This window comes from Juglans regia, chromosome 14 (assembly GCF_001411555.2).
Source record: "Juglans regia cultivar Chandler chromosome 14, Walnut 2.0, whole genome shotgun sequence".
Classification (NCBI taxonomy): domain Eukaryota; kingdom Viridiplantae; phylum Streptophyta; class Magnoliopsida; order Fagales; family Juglandaceae; genus Juglans; species Juglans regia.
Window position 1 is genome coordinate 10,389,961 of NC_049914.1, and position 21,305 is coordinate 10,411,265.

The window sequence follows — 21,305 nt, forward strand, 5'->3', positions numbered from 1 at the left end:
TGGTAAAATTTATTTTTTTTATAAATGGCTTGCGGGAGATTTGTGTATTTGAAATTTGTATATATAATTTTTTAAAAGAAAAATTTTTAGACTCCGAGTGGTTTTGATTCAGAGATGAGTTGAGATGGTTTGTAAAAAATTGAATAAAAGTTAAATTATTTATTATATTTTGTGTGAAAATTTGAAAAAATTATTTTAAAATTTGAAAAAGTTAAATTGTTTATTATATTTTGTGTGAAAATTTGAAAAAATTATAATAATGAGATGAGATGAGTTAAGGTGGGTTGAGATGAGTTATGAATACAAACGAGACCTTATGTTGAATTGTCTCATCTCATCTCAACTTTCAAACGCATATATTTTTCAATCTCAAATCTTAACTTTTTTATTTAGGAAACGCTTGGATTCGCAACTCATTTCAACTCATCTCAATTCATCTCAACTCATTCCACTACTATTCATTACTATTCAGCAACTTTAACTCACAAATCTTACTACTATTCACAACTCATCTCATTACTATTCACAATCCATCTCAACTCATCTCAAATCATTTCAAGTCATCTTCGAGTCACAATCCATCTCATTATCTAATCATTAAAATTTTTTCAAATTTTCAAACGAATATAAAAAATAATTCAACATTTTCAAATCTCAAATAAAAAATAATATTAAAAAAATATATTCTAACAATATTTTAACTTTATAATATTTTTATTTAATTTTTATTTCTTATTTTTTAAAATTTTATAAAATATCCTAACTCAAATTATTTTATTATTATTTATAAATTTTTCATCTTATCTATAGACGTAATTTTTGAAAGATCGCTGCAATCTCTAATGAGAAAGGACCCTGCTACTCTTCTGCCCAACAAGTACAGCTCGGCGTGCTTCTTAGTGTAATTGTATTTTTTTAAATATATATTTTAAATATTTAAAAAAAATATAAATTTATCAAGAATTACTTTCTTAATCATTAAAAAAATTTAAAATATACGAAAGGTAAAACCTAAAGAGAAAAGGACAACCTAACATTTTCCTACGAGCAACACTCTATTCTCTTCCTCCGTCCCTGATTCTATTTTTCCTCGACCCTTTCTCCCATGTTTATTTGCTTTAATGCCTATTTATTTATTTATTGATTTTGTGATTTCTAAGAATTTTGATTTGCGACAATTCACCATCGTTTGCCTCCCACAAGCCCCCACTAGAGGGCTACTAATATCCCACCCTGCCATTCCCCTCCGCCAATGCCTATTTTTATCGATGCATGTAACACAAATGTGGTGACATTTTCTGACCGTCAATGCCAAAAAATTGGACTAGTCCAACCTATTTGGAGCCATTTCTCGATTTATCTTTTTCTCATTTTTCTGTTTATATTAATTTACGTGAAATATTTATGGCACTCTCTTTTTGCATCCTTCGTATTATCCTTTAATTTAATGCAACTATTATCATGACTGTAAGAAAATTTTTTCCTGTGTTCCAGTGAGCTTGAAAATTGACAACTAAGGAAACAGGAACTAAGAGCCTAGCACAAAATAAGTAGAGTTTCCAACTCGGCCCGTGGGTAAGCTTCTTTGGACATAACCTTCATGAGGGAACGTGTTGCAGGGGATAAGACTTGTCAACCTGGAAATCTCTCGAATAGTGTCCAACTCTTAAGTACTTGTCCGAGTAGTGGGCATAATGTGCGTAGAACTCTCGATCCTCTGACAGGAGGGGCATCAATGGACTACCAAGGACGTTAGTAAAGTAGGCGAAATCATAGAATTACGTCGCATTAATGACACCACTACCTGAGTTACAAGTCACATTAATGACGTCGTCATAGAGTCATGCCACATTAAAAGATTCTGACAAAAGAAACAGTTTGAAAGACACGGACTCCATGGGAGCAAACATGATCTATCCCCAGACTAATGATATAAATAGCAAGTCCCAAATACGAGAAAACTCTCTCTAATTCCTAAACTCTCACTTATTTACAAACTTTCAAGAGAATTTATTAACTTTAGCATCGAAAACTCTCCAGCCCCAATGCCACCCCCTCTTAGTTGCCATATTTCCTATATTTTACAGACCCAAATTTTGAAAACCTGAATTGTCGGAACCTGACCCAAAAGCATGTGTAACACGATGTTAACAATGACCATAAATATTATAAATTATATCTTTAAGTACGTGTGTAGAGCACATCATCCACACCATCTTAAATGATAAGATTTGATTTGTAAAATTCAAATTTTAAAATTTCTCTTTCAAATCAAATTATGTCATATAAATACTTTTTTATGTTTATTATCCATATCGACTTATAAATACAAATTTTTGCAATAATAAAGGTCTTGACCTTTCTAGTTTAGTGTAACAATAGTGGTAAGTTATTTATTTATCTTTTAAGTGAGAAGGTAAAGATCTAGGCAACCAACATTATATTTTAGACATCTACGACTTTATTCTCTCATTTTATTATTACAAAAAGATGATGCATTTCATATAGATTAGATTACAAAAAAAAAAAAAACTTAGATTGGATGGTTGGATATTAAACAAGAGAAAATATATAATTTTCAATCCATCATGTTTAACCTATTAAGTATTAATTCAAGTTTATTGATAATTAAAGTCACAATCTTTCACTCCATGGGTGTTCTTGCAAGCTATCTTCTTTGCCTATTTTTAAAATTTGAAATATAGAAGATTAGCTGTTTCCCAATTTCAAATATCTCCGTCATTTTTAAAAATACAAAATAAAAATCCTTGTGTTTTTGTTTTTTTATATGTTTTGAAATCTGGGGGGTCCAATGGGTTGCAACCAAGTGGAGCCCACTTTTCCTCATTAACAGGAAAGCTGCACTTGGCACTCTCTCAATGGAGCTCTGAATCTTAAACATCCGAAGTTTAAAATAAATTAAACTCAAAATTCAAAAAAAAAAAAAATTTAAATACCTTATCTCAACTCTTTTGATCGATCAAATTAAATAGATAATAAATAAGAAAAATAATTCATCGCCTTCCAAGCAAGGGGCTAATCTCGTAATATCCAGGAAAGAAAGGGGCCAATTTTCGAAGCGTATTCGGTTCCAAAAATAAAAAAAAAAGAATTGTTTTCAAAGAGCGTTTTAATTATCTTTTTGTCCCTTTATAACGGTCGGAAAATTCTCATAAGACGGATCTCGCTCGCTTGACGACGTTATCACCCTGCCGTCAGTGCCGTCCTCTTAACGTTCAAACGCCTCGTAACTTCTTTGAAAATTTTTGATCTTATTATATATTCTCTCTCTCACTCTCTCACTCTATCTGCTCCAAATCCAAGCACAGAGAAACGCTCTCTCTCTCTCTCTCTCTCCGAGAATCTGTGCCGTACTTGGGAGCTGACTTCAAGTTCTTCTACGGCCGGCCATTACGTTTAGAACTTTCTGTGAGTTTTTTTTTTTTAAGTTTTTTGTTCTCTTTCAGATTCGATCGGTCATTTTCGATCCGACTCGGATTCATCAATGTGTGCATCTCCTGGTTTTAATTCCTTGTTTTCTGCTTTTTGAAGTTCCGTTAAAATTTAAAGGAAAATTTACGCTGTACTTTTTCACACTCATTTTTTTATCTTCGTTGTGAAATCTATGTGTGATCGAGTGAATTGTGAGAGTGTTTGATCATCGGAATAGACTTCCTAGAAGACCTGGGGAGGGTTGGGTTAACGGAGCTGAGTTCACTCGTCGAGTTCTCACTTCTTGGTGCCGAGTCGATCTCAATTTTAGATTCAAGAACAGTGTAGCTCTCGAGCACTTTTTTTTTTCCTTACCAACAATTTTCCTATCTTTTGCAATTTTATTTTACTGTCACCTCATTTTGTTACTTTCGTTCTCCTCTGATTGTTAGGTGAAAGGTTCTTATCCGTACTAATTTAGGGAGAATACAGAAGGACTCTCATTGATTCGGATCGACTGAGTTTTTCCGATTCGGGAAAAGTTTCAGACTCGCACAGTAAAATAAAAAGCAATGGATTCCACGCAGAGAAGAGGTGGACTGGTATCGCTATCGCCATCGCAGACACCACGTTCGAGCGATAAGTTGGTGCGGGAACTGCGATCTGGGGAATCGAATTCCAACACCAAGAATGACAGAGACAAAGGTGTCAATGTGCAGGTTCTTGTGCGTTGCAGGTCAGTTCCAATCTGAACTCAGCATGTCGTTAAGTTAACGTGGCTTCTTTCGGATTCATGATCCAGTGGTTGGATTTCATTTGTAGGCCATTGAGTGAGGAAGAGTTGAGGATCCATACGCCGGTTGTGATTTCTTGTAATGAGAGTAGAAGGGAAGTTTCGGCAGTTCAGAGTATAGCGAACAAACAGATTGATAGAACATTTGCCTTCGACAAGGTTTGCTGAGCCAAATTCTTTGTAATTTCTTTTTGGGGTTCCTTAATCCTCTTTTTTTGGGTTCTCGAGGAAATGTTAGGAGAACGCAAGATTGTGAGATTAGTTCTCTGAGCTGCATGTGTTCTTGCTGCCCGAATCCTAGGAACTGATCTCAAATGAGCAGAATGGTTGAACTAGACCTGTTACAGAATAGAATCTTGCGGCTTTTGCTTTTTTGGTGGTCGCAGATTATGTAAATATGAAAGTTGACCATATTCTCTTTTATTTTCACTTCCCACTGACAATTGGGGTTGATAGGGTGATTTTGTGTTATTTGACTTTGCCTTACCCGGTAGAAATGTTTGTAATATTGGCAAATTCGGTTTAGGTCTTTGGTCCAACCTCCAAACAAAAGGAATTGTATGATCAGGCTGTGTCTCCTATTGTGAATGAAGTACTTGAGGGCTATAACCGATCTCAAATGAGAGAATGATTGAACTAGACTTTTATAAAAAAGGACCTTGTGGGTTTTTGTTTCTTTTGTGGTCCTAAATTATGTAAGTATGAAAGTTGATCGTATTCTCTATTATGTCACTTCCTGGGCTTGTTTGGAAACTGACAATTGGAGTTGATAGGGTGATTTTGTGTTATTTGTCTTTGCTTTAGCCCCTGGAAATGTTTGTAATTTTGGAAATTTGGTTTAGGTCTTTGGCCCAACCTCCCAACAAAAGGAATTGTATGATCAGGCTGTGTCTCCTATTGTAAATGAAGTGCTTGAGGGCTATAACTGTACCATCTTTGCCTATGGTCAAACGGGAACAGGGAAAACATATACAATGGAAGGAGGAGCAAGAAAAAAGGTCTGCTTTTCTCTTAAACGGATCAACTTTATATGTTTCATTCGCATCTACGTGCTGTATCAGTTACCGTTTGCTGCTTTTTGTAGAATGGGGAATTTCCTAATGATGCGGGCGTCATCCCAAGAGCTGTTAAGCAGATTTTTGATATATTAGAAGCTCAGAATGCTGAATATAGCATGAAAGTTACATTTTTAGAGCTGTACAATGAGGAAATTTCGGATCTTTTGGCCCTAGAGGAGTGTTCTAAATTCATAGATGACAAATCAAAAAAACCCATAGCTCTCATGGAGGATGGAAGAGGGGGTGTATTTGTGAGAGGCTTGGAAGAAGAGATAGTATGTACTGCTAATGAAATTTACAAAATATTAGAGAAAGGTTCTGCAAAAAGGCGTACAGCCGAAACTCTTCTTAACAAACAAAGCAGTCGCTCTCACTCAATATTCTCTATCACAATTCACATAAAAGAGTGCACACCAGAAGGGGAAGAGATGATTAAATGTGGGAAGCTGAACCTTGTTGACCTTGCTGGTTCCGAGAATATTTCACGCTCTGGTGCCCGAGAGGTATGGCATGAATAGAACTATACCATATTCAACTTTAGTACATAAAATAATGTAGTTGCATGTATCATATTGTGTGTATTTCTTGTGTTTTATCCTGACTGGAGTTGCGCACATTTTCCTAGTAGAGAAATTGTGTTTTCAGCTTTGTTTTCATTTTTTCCTTCCCTTTTTTTTTTTTTCTTTTAATTATCTCTTGACTTCCACTATATGACAGCAACGAAATTGTAACTTGCAGGGCAGAGCAAGGGAAGCTGGGGAGATTAATAAAAGCTTGCTTACCCTGGGTCGTGTTATTAATGCACTAGTTGAACACTCTGGTCATATTCCATATAGGTACGAATTACGCAATATAACTAGTTAACAGATTCTCTCTGGTCTCTTGGTTGTTTTTGTAAGCCTGGAAAGTAAGCTAATTGTTAAGATGCTTGAAATATCAGGGATAGTAAACTAACAAGGTTATTGAGGGATTCGTTGGGGGGAAAAACAAAGACATGCATTATTGCTACAGTTTCACCCTCCATTCATTGTTTGGAAGAAACACTCAGCACCCTTGATTATGCACACCGTGCCAAAAATATCAAGAATAAACCTGAGGTTAGTAAGTGGTACAGTATGTGCGTGTCATCAATCCTCTTTTAGTGCACATTTTTTTTTTGAGTTAATTTCATTTCTTTGCAACTGTTGCATTTGATCACCATTTCAGATCAATCAGAAAATGATGAAATCTGCAATGATCAAGGATTTGTACTCTGAAATTGACCGGCTTAAGCAAGGTTCACTGCTCTTAGATCTCTCTCTGTTTCTCTCTCTCTAGAAATACTCCTCCTATCCCATAATAGATACTCCTTTTCCTTTTTGAGTTGCAGTAAGAGTTTGCTGTAAATGTGAGAGTTGTTTATGCCCAAATGTCAACTCTCAAGATCACGTGCCTTGTTATGGAAAATTGTTGTTTTCGTTTGGAAATATTTTGGGGATCTACTGGGCATTAGATCTGATTTGAATCATAGTTGGGATTCTCGAGTTCTATGTTTGGGTCAACACTGGGAATATCCATTAGTATTTTACCTTTATTAATTAACTTTTGGACTGGAAGATGTAAGGTAAGAATGAAGGATAAGGGAGGCAGTTTGTTTTGGCATTAAACAATGTTGGCCAAGAAAATGGCAAAGGCGGCTAAAGTGAGGATATTGAAACAGATGGATCTTGCTGTTATTCAACAGTATTGAGTTCCATGTGTTATTGTGAAAAGGCCAAAACTGCAGCTAATGAAAACGAGCACTGGCATTGGCCTAGCTAAATGCCAGTGCTTAGCCAAATTTTAGCTAATTAGCTCAAAAGTGATCTGCACAGGAGTAGTCAAAACTCTAAATTCATCAATTTCTCCAAATTTGGCCAGCCACCATTCATCTCCAAAATAATATTTTACTCTAAAAATATTCCCAACGACTACTATTGGATAATTAGGTTGAGGAAAAAAATAGTTGGGAAACAATAATTTTAAGTAAAAATTAAATTTTGGACTTGGCAATAGCTAGACCATTTTGCCAATGCTCTTAGAGGGCTATTGGGAGAGTGAACTGCTAGTGCAGTGTCTTGGTACCAAAAGAAAAGCTCTCCACCAAGTAGAGAATAGCTAGAGATCTTTAAGGAGAATATGTTGAGTGGCCAGGTATACCAAGGGAGGTTAGAGGGCTTGTCATAGCTGATTGAACGGGCTTGTTTTATATATGTTCTCTTGAGTTGCAAATGATTTTGAAAATCATTCACCTTTCTTGGCTCATCCAAGATCTTTTTAGGAATAGTGTTGCATCAAAACACATTCCATTTATAAACTTTCATATATTATAAGACCGAGGAAGTAACTTTTGACATTGATGAAATATACATTTTTATTATAAGGAACTATGATGTAATTTAATTCCTCTTGGATGTTTGGGTACTGACGAGTAAATTCTACGGCATGTTTTGTATATGTTCAAATAGAGGTTTATGCTGCAAGAGAAAAGAATGGGATCTACATACCACGAGACCGTTATCTACAAGAAGAAGCTGAGAAGAAGGTTCAGTTATTTGCATAAAGTTGGATTATGCTATAATTTTCTTATTTTACTGTACATTTGTGGTATTGCTAGCTTTTATTGATCTCTCTCTTTACCCTAGGCCATGGCTGAAAAGATAGAACGCATGGAACTGGATTCAGAATCTAAGGACAAGGTATGTTTAGTTGAGATCATTTTATCAAAATTCTGTTCAGGTCGGTAAACGTAATTGAAAATAATTATGTTGCGACTACCTATCAAAAAAATAATCACATTACTTATCAACAGCAACTTATGGAACTTCAAGAACTCTACAATTCCCAGCAACTTTTGACAGCAGAACTAAGTGATAGACTTGAGAAAACTGAGGTATAGTATGCTTCGGTGGTCAAAGTACAGACCCTACAATTTTCAGTGCAACTTTCTGTCCTGCTCTCACTCTCATCTTGCACAAGAACTCACTTGTTTCTGTTGTTTGCAACTTCAGAAAAAGCTCGAAGAAACTGAACATGCATTATTTGATCTCGAGGGAAAACACAGACAGGCAAATGCAACAATCAAAGAAAAGGAATTTCTCATATCCAATCTCCTCAAATCTGGTCAGTGAATCGTTGTTCTTGTGCTCTATAAAAAAAAAAAATCGTAGTCTGCACAGAACAGTCTCTCTCTTTACTACTACTTATAGTTATTTTGTTGAAGATTGAATGGGGAAAAAACTTTTGAGGTATAAATCCAAATTAGATTTTATACTTCCCTCTTGCTGTTCTGGTCAAGTTGGTTTTGTTTTATGCAGTGTATGGATCAAAACATATTTGATAAGGCATTTGACAGAATGTCCTCCATTTCAATTTTCTATTTCTGGGCTTGGCATTTTAAAGTCTCATTCATTTGTAATCCAGTAGACTAAATCTAACAAGAATTTATGAATCAGATGGCTTAATTAGGGTGTTCCTTCTCTGTTTGCTCTAAATTAAATCGCTTGAAATTCTAGTTCTTCAAGTTTTATTTTAAATGATTGAAGATAGCAATTTAACAGTAACTTCCCCTGTTAATTGAACAGAGAAGGCACTTATTGAGCGAGCATTTGAGGTTCGAGCAGAGCTAGAGAATGCTGCTTCAGATGTGTCTAGTTTATTTGCCAAAATTGGTTTGTATTATAGTCTTGGAAGTTAAACTTCTTTTGGGTGTTGTCCATCAGTACTAGAGGATGATTTATTGCTGACCATGGTTGATCTTTCAGAGCGCAAAGATAAAATTGAAGATGGAAATAGAATACTTATCCAGAAGTTCCAGTCCCAATTAACTCAACAGCTTGAAATCTTGCATAAGACTGTGGCAACTTCTGTGACTCAACAAGAGCAGCAACTGAAAGACATGGAGGAAGATATGCAGTCCTTTGTATCAATGAAAGCAGAGGTAGAATCTACACTGGATAATTATGTGAATTCTTCAGATTTGATGTCAATCCAGTCAAATTTTATCTCTTGTTATCCTTGAAGGCTACTGAAGAACTTCGAGGAAGGCTGGGAAAGTTGAAAACCATGTATGGTTCTGGTGTTAAAGCTTTGGATGACATAACCAAGGAGCTCGAAGTAAATTCTGAGTCAACTTTTAGTGACCTGAATTCTGAAGTTTCTAAGCATTCATCAGCCCTTGAGGACGTAAGTTACTTTATTTACTACTCTTTCCTAACCTTCCTTCTCCTTTATAGCTGTCTCTGATTTAATTTATGCAATTCAGCTATTCAAAGGAATTGCTTCAGAAGCTGATGCCCTGCTTAATGATCTTCAAAGCAGTCTTCACAAGCAAGAGGAGAAGCTATCTGCTTATGCACAACAACAGCGTGAGGTTTGTAACTGGTCATGTATCTTAACCAGGGTTCGTATTATTATTTAATTTCTTGAAATGCTTCTCTGATACATGATACAGGCACATGTGAGGGCAGTCGAAACTGCAAGGTCAGTTTCCAAAATAACGGTCAACTTCTTTGAGACTCTAGATGCGCATGCATCCAAGCTGAGCCATATTGTGGAAGAGGCACAAACCGTCAATGATCAGAAATTGTCGGAACTTGAAAAGAAGTTTGAGGTGGTTGCAGTACTCTATTTAAACTGCATGGATCAGGATATAGGGTCTTATTCTGTTGTATTAATTTTTTTTAATCATTCATGTAGGAGTGCGCTGCTAATGAAGAAAGGCAATTATTAGAAAAAGTTGCGGAGTTGCTGGCAAGTTCAAATGCTAGGAAGAAAAAACTGGTACCTCTCGCATCTGCATTTTCTCCTTTCTGCACAATCTAGTTGTTCATCTGTTCCCTGGAACATAAAGGTTGCATATCAAATTGATGATGACAAAATGGAGCTTTGATTAGTAGCTTTATTTTTTCAATCTTTTTAGGTCCAAGTAGCAGTAAATGATCTTCGGGAGAGTGCAACAAGTAGAACAAGCAAACTGCAGCAGGAAATGTCAACCATGCAAGATTCCACTTCCACTGTTAAGGCTGAGTGGACAGTTCACATGGAAAAAACAGAATGCCACCATGATGAGGATATTTCTGCCGTAGAGTGTGGAAAGAAAGACCTAGAAGAGGCTCTTCAGAATTGGTATAGGCTACTTTTAGTATTAGATTATAATTGGTCTGGGAATGGTCTCGTCTACTTCAGTTCTTTTTTAGTGTATGTGAACTGAACTTAAAATTGTGCAGTTTAAAGAAGGCAAATTTGGGTGCACAACAATGGAAGAATGCTCAAGAATCCTTGCTCATCCTAGAAAATAGCAATGTTGCTTCTGTGGACTCCATTGTTAGGTTTGTATTTCCCAATACAAAGGTCGTTGACTTTTATTCAAGATTGTTCAATGCTCATTAAGTTTTCCTTTCTCAATCAGGACGGGAATGGAAGCCAATCAAGTCCTGCGTGCTCAGTTTTCTTCTGCTTTGTCAACTGCTCTGGAAGATGTAGACACTGCTAACAAGGATCTGTTTTCATCCATTGACTGTCAGTATCTAATTTTACATGCACACATGATTGCTCATTAAGTTTTTCTCTTGAAAAATCATGCTCAAACTATGAATAAAAAAACAATGCAGATTCACTGGAACTTGACCACGATGCATGTGGGAATCTCAATTCAATGATAGTTCCTTGTTGCGGAGATTTGAGAGAATTAAAGGGAGGCCATTACCATAAGATCGTGGAGATAACTGAAAATGCGGGGAAATGTCTTCTACATGAATACACGGTAAGAGTTGGAAATCTTTTACATATACAACACTTCGGGGGCTATTTAGTAGTTCTTCACATCACATGTCCACGAGAGAATATGGTTGAAAACACTACTAAGACACCAACCATCTTGGCAACCAAAATGCATAAAAAAAAACACTACAGCTAGTGAGAAAATATTTTTCTTTCTTTTCTTTTATTTTCTTTTATTTTTCTCGGAAATGTGATGCATGTGAACAGAGAAACCCCATTTTCTCCAGTAGGGGGAGCCCCCATGTATGTATGTATTATACTTGGTAGTTTCTATAATCATATGTCAACCCTCAAATCACAAACAGGTGGACGAACCATCTTGTTCAACACCGAGAAAGAGGTCGTTTAATCTACCAAGCGTGGCATCAATTGAAGAACTCAGAACCCCTGCTTTTGAGGAATTATTGAAGACATTTTGGGATGCGAGATCTGCGAAGCAAGCAAATGGAGATGTAAAACATATTGGTGGGGTGTACGAGTCTGCCCAGTCCGTAAGAGACTCCAGAGTTCCTCTCACTGCTATTAATTAAGGAGAGTTGAACAGAAAGAAGGGTGAGGGGTAGTAGTGGTAACAACAAATTGTGTACATAATAAAACCATGTGGTGCCGCCAATGTCGGACTCTCACCTATCTCTATATTCGTTATTTGTTGCCATGAAAAGGAAAAATCACTCTAGGCAGGAATATATATATAATATATATATATATATATATATATATATGGTAGATCTTTTTCTTTTTTTTAATATTTTGTTCTCTCATTCTTGTTGTTTTTAGGGGGGGGTGAGGTGGGGGGGTATTTGGGAGATTCAGTTCATTGAAGCTCCCTTGCTTATATGACACTACCTATTACTACTGCGACTCGAATATGGGTGAAGATTTTTCAGGATGCTTGTATTAAAACGTTCTATTGTTCAATAATTTTCGTCTCTCTGACAGATATATGGAGAACCTCGTGAGATAGTTAACTCGTAGGAAAGATATGGAGCTTTAGGCCTAGATTGTTATGCATACGAGAATATGAAAAATTTGTAAATAGTAATGATATAATTTATGAATAGTAGTGAAATAGTTTGAATTAAATAAAGTTAAATAAAAAAAATTAAAAAATTTAAAAAAGGTAGTATATAATTTTTTAATATTATTTATGTTTTGAGATTTAAAAAAGTTCAATTATTTTTTACAGTTTGGGAAAGATGTAAGATAATGATTATATTTGAGTATTTAAAAATTTGAAATTGAAAAATGTTTGTGTTTGAATGGTATTTAGATGTTAAGATTGGATGAGACGAGATGAGACGACTTGAATGGTTTGTGAAACCAAACCAAGATGTTCGAGCATTAGCATTGATTTCATCAAAATCATCTCCCAAATTTAGCTAAAAGTATATGTTTTCCATAAATTCAAAACCATTCAAGCCATAACTTCACATTGGATTATTATTTTTTTAATAATAATTTTTTATTTTATTTTTATATTTTGTAACTACATTAACCATATGTTAATTAATAATTTAAGTAAAACTTAAATTATTATTTCTCAACTATTATTTTTCCTCAACCTACTTCTCAACTATTTAATTAAATGTTTTACTTAAATGTTTGTGTTGGGTCTGATTTTTAAAATAAAATATCAAAGTAGTTGAGATGAAATGGGGTACATCTTCAAATATGAATAAATTACTTATATATTTTATAATATATATATATATATATATATATATATATACTAGCAGTGGTAAACGTGCAAAACACATATGCCACATCTGCCAAATTGAAAAAAAAAATAAAGTGTAACTTTAAATATTAAAATAGTCTAATATATAAAAATAAAATTATTATTTATTTATGTTCATAATTTATTATGAAATTTAAATTATATTAAAAATTCAAATTTATTAGATAGTTTTTTTCTCTTAAAATTGTACAGTAAAATCTCATCATTTATTTAATGATGAAAAATTAATATTTTATAAATTAAAGTTGATTTTTAGTATATGATATAATATTATTCTCTTAAAAATATTCAGTAAAACTTTATCTTTTATTTAATGATTTAAAATTAACATTTTATAAATTGAAGTTAATTTTAAATGTATGATAGAATATTTATATTTTAATTATCTATTTTATGTTAGTTTAAATTAATATTTAAACTTCTACCGTTAAATTAAATCTTAAGATTAAATATGAAGGGTTGAAATTTAAAACCTAAAAACTAATATTTTTTTTCACTTTTCCTTTCTCCCTCTCTCATTCTCCACGCACGATTATAGTATTACGTCGCACACTGGTATTCACACGGACGAACCCAAAAAGAAACAGAAAAACCAAACAAACATAAAAAAAAATAAAATAAATAAAAGCCTCTATACTGTTCATTACTATTGATGAACAATAATAAACAGTAATAGACGGATAGCCTCTTTTAAGTTATAGGAAGATATATGAAGAAACACTCCCAAATACTGTAGCTCATATTTCAAATTCCTATTGTTTGACTGCTCCAATGTACAGTCATATTTCTTCAAATTTTGAAGATGCACTGGCCAAATGCCAATGCCAGTTAGCTATAAAATACAACTGCTTCTCCGTCAAGGCAACTGCCTGTTTTGGGATTCTTCACTTGTACCATGCTCAAGCAGACCCCCATTGAGGAGCTAGTTTTCAACCTTTGGAATCTTATTTCAAAAAATATAACGCTATTTTTCCAACAACGTACGGCAGCTGTAAACCTTTGTAGTACACTAAATATGATACTCACAAGTCATAACCCCTTTAAAAAAATAGAGTAACTTGGGAAAAAATGTCAAACGCCCATAAATCTTGAGATCTAAACCATAATTGCTGCCACTTTAAACACAAAACCCATTGTCTCAAAGTTACTGGGAATCTTAATAAATGCACAATACTGCTTCGTATTCTTTTCTTCCTTTCTTTTTTTCAGAAAAGGATTATTTATCCACAACCACCCTGCGCTTGATGTGTTTTAAACTCATCCGCTTGTCTCCAAGTCACCTTTTTATGATAAATATGTCATGATTTCTCTAATTTCACCACCAATCCAACATATATAATCAGTTCAAACTCATTGACAATTGCAGACTTCGTTTAGAAAACGCGAATCAAAGAATGCTGTCGCTACTACTGCACCATTTGATCCAAAAGTCACAAACCGAGAAGTATAAAAAGAGAACTAAAAATTTCAATTTAATTTTTTTTATTATCTAACATTTATTTTCATATTGATTAGGCGGCAGAATTCCATAAATTCCTGCACAACAATATGTTTTGTTCTCAAATTATCAGTCTCCTCAGTTTGAACAGATTCAACATGGCACCAGCCCGGTCTATAAATTCAACAACTACAAGTGCTGATATGCTTTTTTTAAAACCTTACTCTTTTCTTCCATTCTCTAATTAACTTGGTTGGGGGGGTTCTAGTCTTGACAAATTTACTTATTTAATCTCATCTAAACCATATTGACAGACAGACAGGACAAAATATTGGGATGTCACCACTCAAATACTGAAATCACCAGCTTGCTCAACTTGATATACAAAATGAACCTATATACTTTAAATGATCTAGATATTCAGACAAAAATGCATTATTTATAGGATGCAGAAGCATATAGATATCCATCGGTACTGGACATATTCAATGGCCTCGAACAAGATCAAGTTTCTATTCTATATTTCCCGCTGACATAAATGTACATCTAACAACCTTCAATGTATAACACGCACCTTGGATGCGAATGACCATGCCATCTAATGTAAGCTGATGACCAACCTGCAAAATCAGAAAAATTACAACAATTAAATCGGATAGCAAGTACACCAATAACACATTAAGACTTCATTTGGAAAGTAAACTCATCTCAACTCATCATTACAACTTTTTCAAATTCTAACACAAAATATATAATAAACAATTCAACTTTTTCAAATCTCAAAATAATAATAATAATAAAAAATAATATTCTAACAATATTTTATCATCTCAACTCAACTCAACTCAGTTCAACATCTAAACGCACCCTAAGAGTCGGGTGAACTGCAAACTCTGATTCTAAATCATCTTTCATGTCATAAGAGGCAAACATGGACAAAATTTAAATAGTTATGGTTGTTTAAAAAATATTTTCTAACTAAACCCCCCATCCTTTTACAAAGAAAAATTATATTCTCAAGCTAGTGTGTAGAGCACACAATCTAAAGTGCTTACACGACATAATTTGATTTAGAAGATAAATTTTAAAATTTGAATCTTACGAATCAAATTTTACCATGTAAGTTATGTGGATGGTGTACTCTAACACACTGGCTTGCAAATAGAATAACTCTTTTCCAAATTGCTTGATGCTTAATCAGAATATCCTCAGTCTTCCAATGAGCTTGATATTGTCTTCACCTTCCAACTAAAAGCAAGCCAACAGCTAATTTTGGTCACCCAAAGTAAGAGGATGGTATCATTTTAAACACATCAGGGGAAGTCGTGTTGTAGTCAGAGTTGGGAGACACCAATTTAAACAGTCCAACTTGGGTTTTTCCCAATTCTATTTCACTCTAGATACAGGCAAGGACAGAAAATTATATGCTACACTTGGATAAATTGTCTATATGTAAGTATATAGGACTCCATTGCTCCTTACAGAGAAGACAAAAGGCCACACACACCTCATTTATCACATCTGTGTAACACAAGCATACAACCAATAACACCAGCAACAGAATAATTAACTTTGGCACATAAACTAACAACAGCTTCAGCCATAAGATTTATTTCCACAAGAAGGATGCCCATCAAATTAAACTACAAAGTGAAAGCAAGTAATGGGTTGCCCGTATGCCAGCCAGAAGACAATGGAGCCAAAAGACACTAAATCCTAGACCGGGTAGTGAATCTCTTTTTGGCTTAACAACATATGGTCAATTATGCACGAAGACAAGCAATACCTTAACAAAGCGCCACATGTAGAGTTGACCTTGTGAGGGTGGCGAGACCCAAATTTCTATTCACTATGTCACATACTGAGACCCAACCCCTGTGACCCATTATTAAGCAACGATTTCATTCCATACAGAACTAGCTGACAGCTTTAAATGATAGAGCAAAACAGAAGTAAATAGTCTTTGAGAAACAAATCATTTGATCTAAAAAAATATACACACTTTTCAAGTAATGACACAAACAAGAGTGCAACAGCATTCAGGACGAATAAAACAATTAAACTACCTGAAGAATTCCTCTCAATAACTGCACTTAAGAGTTCAACCGGCCTCTCTCCCAAATGTTTCATCATCAAAATCATCATTTGTGGAATTTTCTTGACAGATCAATTTGTCTTCTCGCATAGAATTTAAGCCATCATCCCAAAGCGGATGACTCTGATGAGTGTCACTGTGCTCAGATCCATGATTCATATCAACATTATCCTCCACATTTTGTCTCACATCATTTTCTACAAGTTCCATTCCCTTCTCGTCATCAATACGAGATGGCTCTACATTGAGATCAGAGCACAAATCATATCCAGTCTGATCACCAGTCCCATGATATGCAACCGTCACAGCACCCTGGTCCGATTGCTCAGCAGCATCTTTCTTCTGCCTCTTCCATTTCTTCGTAGATGAAGTACCATCATCTTCAAAATCTTCTTCTTCTCTTTCCCGATGTAAATAAACCCATAATTTCCTTTCACCGTCAAATTGCACACAAGGGTCACGTTCATAATGCAAACGGTCCAGGGCCCCACTAACAACTTGATTAACTTGTGCATCAGACACGTCTTCCACAATATATTGAGAATCTCTTATCAACGTACAAACATCTGCTCTGGTACCAATGCTTCCAGGCAATCTAGCAGCAGCATCTCTCACAAGACAAAGAATAGTAACATGCGGTGGCCGATTACGTTTCAGCATAAAATGGTCTCGAGCTTTCGAAGTAGGCTTCCCACCACACCTTCTCAAGGGAGCAACAATGGATTTTCTACCATCCGCTGCCGTGTAAGAGAAGGCCCTGTCAGGAACTGAATACCTAAGAACTTCCTCCATGCGAAAATAGGAACGGACTTCTTCAGAGCTTGGGCTAATGGTGTTAAGACTCTTTTGAGCTCTCAGGTCCCTGAACCTTTCTTTCTCATCCAGGTTGATCTGCATCAGTGCCAGAGGCGGTTCAGGGAGACTCCCTATTTGTCGAAGTGTCTCCTGACCACTTTTCAGCCAGTTAGCAAAAGAATCAACTAACTTCACCAGCATTTTGTGAGGAAGACTCCAAGCCTCAGGAGATGTCACCTCCTCAATAGTCTCGTGATCTGATGAACTATGAGAAACTGGACCAATCCAGGACCAACTTTTTGTAGACTTTTCATAGGATGCAAGTGCCTTCCAACCTTTCGCTCCTAAAGGTGCTGTTTTCGATGAAAATATCTTCAGAACTCCTCTCACTAAATCCTGAAGTGGCTCTTGAGTCTCAAGTATACAAGGATCTCCAGGGTTTGACCTGACACGGTTAACAATCTCCTGAACAGTAAGAGAAGGCACATTCCCTTGGCCACCATTCTCTAAGACATTGACATCCACCTTCTCAAGAGCAGGAATCCCATCAACACTGTCATGATTTTTGTTCTGCTCCTCTAGGGGTTTGCCAACCTCTATATCTTCTGGAAGTGGAGTAATCATTGCCAAGCGAACTGCAGAAAGAAGATGTATAATAGAAAAAGAGAAGCCCGTATGAACCGTAGGTGTAATGAGGGTAAACTGTTTTTTCTGTGGTTTGGTTTCCAGCTCCATCTCCACTGCTACCATTTCTGTAACACGTGGCTCAGAGTTTTCCATGTCTGAACTACCAGGGTCTTGGTCCAGTTTCCTTTTTGCTTTCTTCTTCAAAGGAGTGGAATCATCAACTTGCCATGGACCATCAGGCTGTAGATCACTGTCTTCATCTCTATCATCCATATCTGTTTTATCCTCCTTTCCTTTCCGCTTCTTTATCCCTGAATTGCAAACTAATAATGGAGCCTCAGATCTTCCATTGCGATCATTTAAACGTGCTTCTTTACCCTGACCTTTCTTCACAAATCTACTCCTCCCTTTATCATTGGCAATCGATTGTCTACCAAGTGGATCATCATCCTCAACAACAACATCGTCATGCAAATAATCATGGCTAACACCTCTTTTTTTCTGCTTCCTCTCAGAAGGCCGGGTCTTTGATGAGGACATATGTAACCTTTCAACATGTTCCCCACGTAACTTACCATTCCTCCCCATTTTGTGTACTTGTTTCGTATAAATATCATCATTAAATTTACCCACGCCTGAAATATAGCCGTCTCCCAAAGCCCTAGAGGCAGAATCGTGCAAGGGACTGGTATCCCGCATCTTACCCTTCTGCATCAAAGAGTAGTTTTCTACTTCTGGCACATGGCCATGATTGCTAAAGCCACCAATTTTCTTGGAAGGGTGCATGGTCCCATCAAGATCCCGTGCAATCTCCTTCATATTTTTCTTCCCAAATTTGGGCCTTTTAGCCTCTAGGCCAGACTGCAACAACTTAGATCGAGAACCTTCCATAACATCAATTGGGAAAGCCGACCTGCTTCTCAACAAGGGATTGGTATCCTCATCATCATCAAATTGCTCTGATGAGTCTGATTCTGTGTCTTCACTTTTCATCAACATTCTATTACCTTTCATTCCATTCTGCACAAAATTACCTTTAATCTTCTCTTGTGATGTTTCTGCTCTCAACTCAGACAGTGAATATCTTTCATTCATCTGCGGTGACGAAGTCCTAAGTGATCTGTAATGCAAATCAGGAGACTCCCTCCCCGTCTTCCACTTTTTACTTTTAGCATCCCAATCATCTGGTCTAAATGAGGAATCAACAGCAAAAGCCTCCCCTGGAGCCTTCTTATGCCAAAATGGTTCAGCACAATCTGATGAGTCAACTCTATTTGCTTTCACTTCCCGGCCTTTAGATGAAACCCCAACTGAGAATTGCTGAACATTCTCGGGATACTTGGAATTTTTAACAAAGTCATAGGAGGTTTTCATATTAGGTGGCTTTGAAGTGAATGCCTTCACCTCTGACAACTGACTTGAATTCCTGTTCCTACCAAAGGCAACTGAATCACTTTTTGAAGACAAAGGCAGAGCCATAAAACTCTCAGTGGCTAAATCATCGCCTCTTAAAAGGCCACGCTTCTTTCCTACTTTTAAAATCCCAGATTTCTCCATCACAGTGCCACGTGGGACATTTTGATCCTGTCGGAGACCCATTCCATATGTCATTTCTTCAGAATCATCACTGATTCTCATCTGATCCCTTGTCCGGAATGCCGTTGCTGAATCATATCCCACAGCCTTATTCTGCCGAGGAAGAGCAGCTATTGAACTGTATGGCCCAGAATTTGTATCTAAACCATGGTAAACAGAAGGATTGCGGCCTGCTAAATCCTTAGCTGATGGTGGCTTCGACCCAGCCAACTTCAATTTACCTTTTAGATTTGGCTTTCCATATTTTTCTGGCTCCAAAGTCATCGACCGTCCTCGTGAAGGTATGTCCAGATTTGGGCCCACTCCAGAAGCAGAATGACGACCCACTTTATCTGCAACTTTCCTGTCCTTGATGTTTCTGCTCCACAAACGTTCATCCGACCCTCTTTCTGATGAATCAGACTCAAAATCCTCCATCTTCTCATACATCAAACTCTTCTGGCTTTTCATAATATTCAAAACACGGAGCCGCTCTTCAATACTGTATCCCCTACAATTAAGCCAAGCATCCCTTATCTGACAAAGGTTACTGATAATATTATTTTGATAATTCCTCAAAAGATGGTAGTGTTGCCGCTTCTGAAAGAAATTCAAACCTTCCCGGTAAAGAGCTACCCTTGGCTCACACAAACCTCCCTTCAATGTGTCGAACAATTTCTTAATGGGGCTCCCAAAGTGCAAATTGCAACCTGTAAAAATCTCTTTGAGAGTAATCATATACGTCTCTTGGTCCATGTCCGGGAGAAACTTGGTGAGACTTAACCTCTCCTCATCAGTCAAGAACTCATTCCACACATCCACGGACAAAATATCCTCCAGACCAGGAAGATCATAGAGCTCCAATGGAATGCTACAAGTCTGATTCCCAACTTGGCAAAACTCGGCCCCGGTCTCTCCCAATTCCAACAAATCAAAGTCGTCGGACCCTGCCCCAGAATCTGCATCATCAAATTCATCATCGTCATCTGATTCAACCACCGAGCCACGCCGTTGAAGCTCATCCTCATCACTGGACATAGTCTCCCCACTACCAGGTGAAAACTCCGGATCAAACCTCGACACTTTAAAGCTATTCTTTTCAATCGCCATGTAACATCCAAAAATCAAAATCAACCACGGCCACAAGAAACCCGAACTTACCGCTCCAATTAACCAAATTTCAAAAATTCGCAGCCGTTATTGACAAAGCCAACTCAAAAACCTATTAAGAAAATATTAAAATTAAGACCTTAAATCAAGTCCAAGTCCTAACATTTGCGACTAATTATACAAATCGAAGCAGGAAGATTTGGAAGAAAGAGCACAAAATGCAATTAACAATGATTCCACAAGGAATGAAAACAGAGAAGGAAAAAAGAATTCTTGAAAATCAGGGATATGATCGAAGAGTACCTCATCGGGACTCGAAGAGATTCTGTGGACAAATTATCGAACCGAGCACGAAGTCCCTGGCATCGAAGGTCGAAGAAGTACGATAAGTCGCGGCACGCAGATAGAGGGAGAGAGAGCGAAACTGTGTATGGGTGAATCTGCGAAACCCTAGAGGACGAGGCGAGTGTGTGTGTGTATGTGTATGTGTATATATATAGAGAGAGAGAGAGCGAGAGGGAGAGAGGGAGGGGGTCGCAGGGGATGAAGAAGGCGTTGGTGGCGTGGAGGGAGGTGAGCCGTCTGATTAGGAGGCCGAAGAAGACGAGGAGGAGCAAAAAGACGAAAAAGGGCAGGAGGAGGTGTGTTTGAGGGGATGGTTTAACAGAGAAAGGAGAAAGGGAAGAAGAGAGAGAGAGAGAGAGAGAGAGAGGGGGGGGGGAAGCCGGGTGTGCAGAGCTAAAGAGACAGTGAGTGAGAGGCAGAGAGAGAGAGAGAGAGAGAGAGAGAAGGAAGCGAGTGATTTTATTTTATTTTTTGTATATTTTTTTTCAAAGGGTAACGTA

The 21,305-nt window shown here is 36.6% G+C and overlaps 2 protein-coding genes across 4 annotated transcripts; one reads left to right on the forward strand and one right to left on the reverse strand.

The window, feature by feature from the left end:
• The first annotated feature begins 3,299 nt into the window (after positions 1-3,299).
• LOC108993968 (kinesin-like protein KIN-5D) lies at positions 3,300-11,790 on the forward strand. 2 transcript variants are annotated; one of them, XM_018969039.2, is made up of 23 exons: positions 3,300-3,429; positions 3,885-4,168; positions 4,255-4,384; positions 5,068-5,223; positions 5,310-5,786; positions 6,022-6,119; positions 6,224-6,380; positions 6,490-6,559; positions 7,770-7,846; positions 7,947-8,000; positions 8,114-8,194; positions 8,313-8,424; positions 8,886-8,972; positions 9,066-9,241; positions 9,325-9,486; positions 9,566-9,673; positions 9,755-9,913; positions 10,000-10,083; positions 10,223-10,428; positions 10,530-10,631; positions 10,712-10,821; positions 10,914-11,065; positions 11,388-11,790. In XM_018969039.2, exons 2-23 carry the CDS (start codon positions 4,005-4,007, stop codon positions 11,610-11,612), a joined length of 3,147 nt encoding a protein of 1,048 aa, XP_018824584.1. In that variant the 5' UTR covers positions 3,300-3,429; positions 3,885-4,004; the 3' UTR covers positions 11,613-11,790. The 2 variants fall into 2 exon arrangements, with proteins under 2 accessions (XP_018824584.1, XP_018824585.1); XM_018969040.2 differs by lacking the exon at positions 3,300-3,429 and adding an exon at positions 3,636-3,776.
• A 2,887-nt stretch (positions 11,791-14,677) lies between these two features.
• On the reverse strand, positions 14,678-21,212 carry LOC108993961. 2 transcript variants are annotated; one of them, XM_018969031.2, is made up of 3 exons: positions 20,764-21,212; positions 16,325-20,572; positions 14,678-14,878 (listed from the first exon to the last, which is right to left on the reverse strand). In XM_018969031.2, the coding sequence occupies exon 2, from the start codon at positions 20,458-20,460 to the stop codon at positions 16,360-16,362; it is 4,101 nt and encodes a 1,366-aa protein (XP_018824576.1). In that variant the 5' UTR covers positions 20,461-20,572; positions 20,764-21,212; the 3' UTR covers positions 14,678-14,878; positions 16,325-16,359. The 2 variants fall into 2 exon arrangements, with proteins under 2 accessions (XP_018824576.1, XP_035541186.1); XM_035685293.1 differs by lacking the exon at positions 14,678-14,878 and adding an exon at positions 15,367-16,133.
• Between the last annotated feature and the right edge of the window lie 93 nt (positions 21,213-21,305).

Coding starts and splice junctions, on each gene's coding strand:
- LOC108993968 (XM_018969039.2), top strand. CDS start 4,005: ATGGATTCCACGCAGAGAAGAGGTGGACTGGTATCGCTATCGCCATCG. Junction 5,224..5,309: donor AAGGAGGAGCAAGAAAAAAG/GTCTGCTTTTCT, acceptor TGCTTTTTGTAG/AATGGGGAATTTCCTAATGA. Junction 10,429..10,529: donor GAAGAGGCTCTTCAGAATTG/GTATAGGCTACT, acceptor AAAATTGTGCAG/TTTAAAGAAGGCAAATTTGG.
- LOC108993961 (XM_018969031.2), bottom strand. CDS start 20,460: ATGGCGATTGAAAAGAATAGCTTTAAAGTGTCGAGGTTTGATCCGGAG.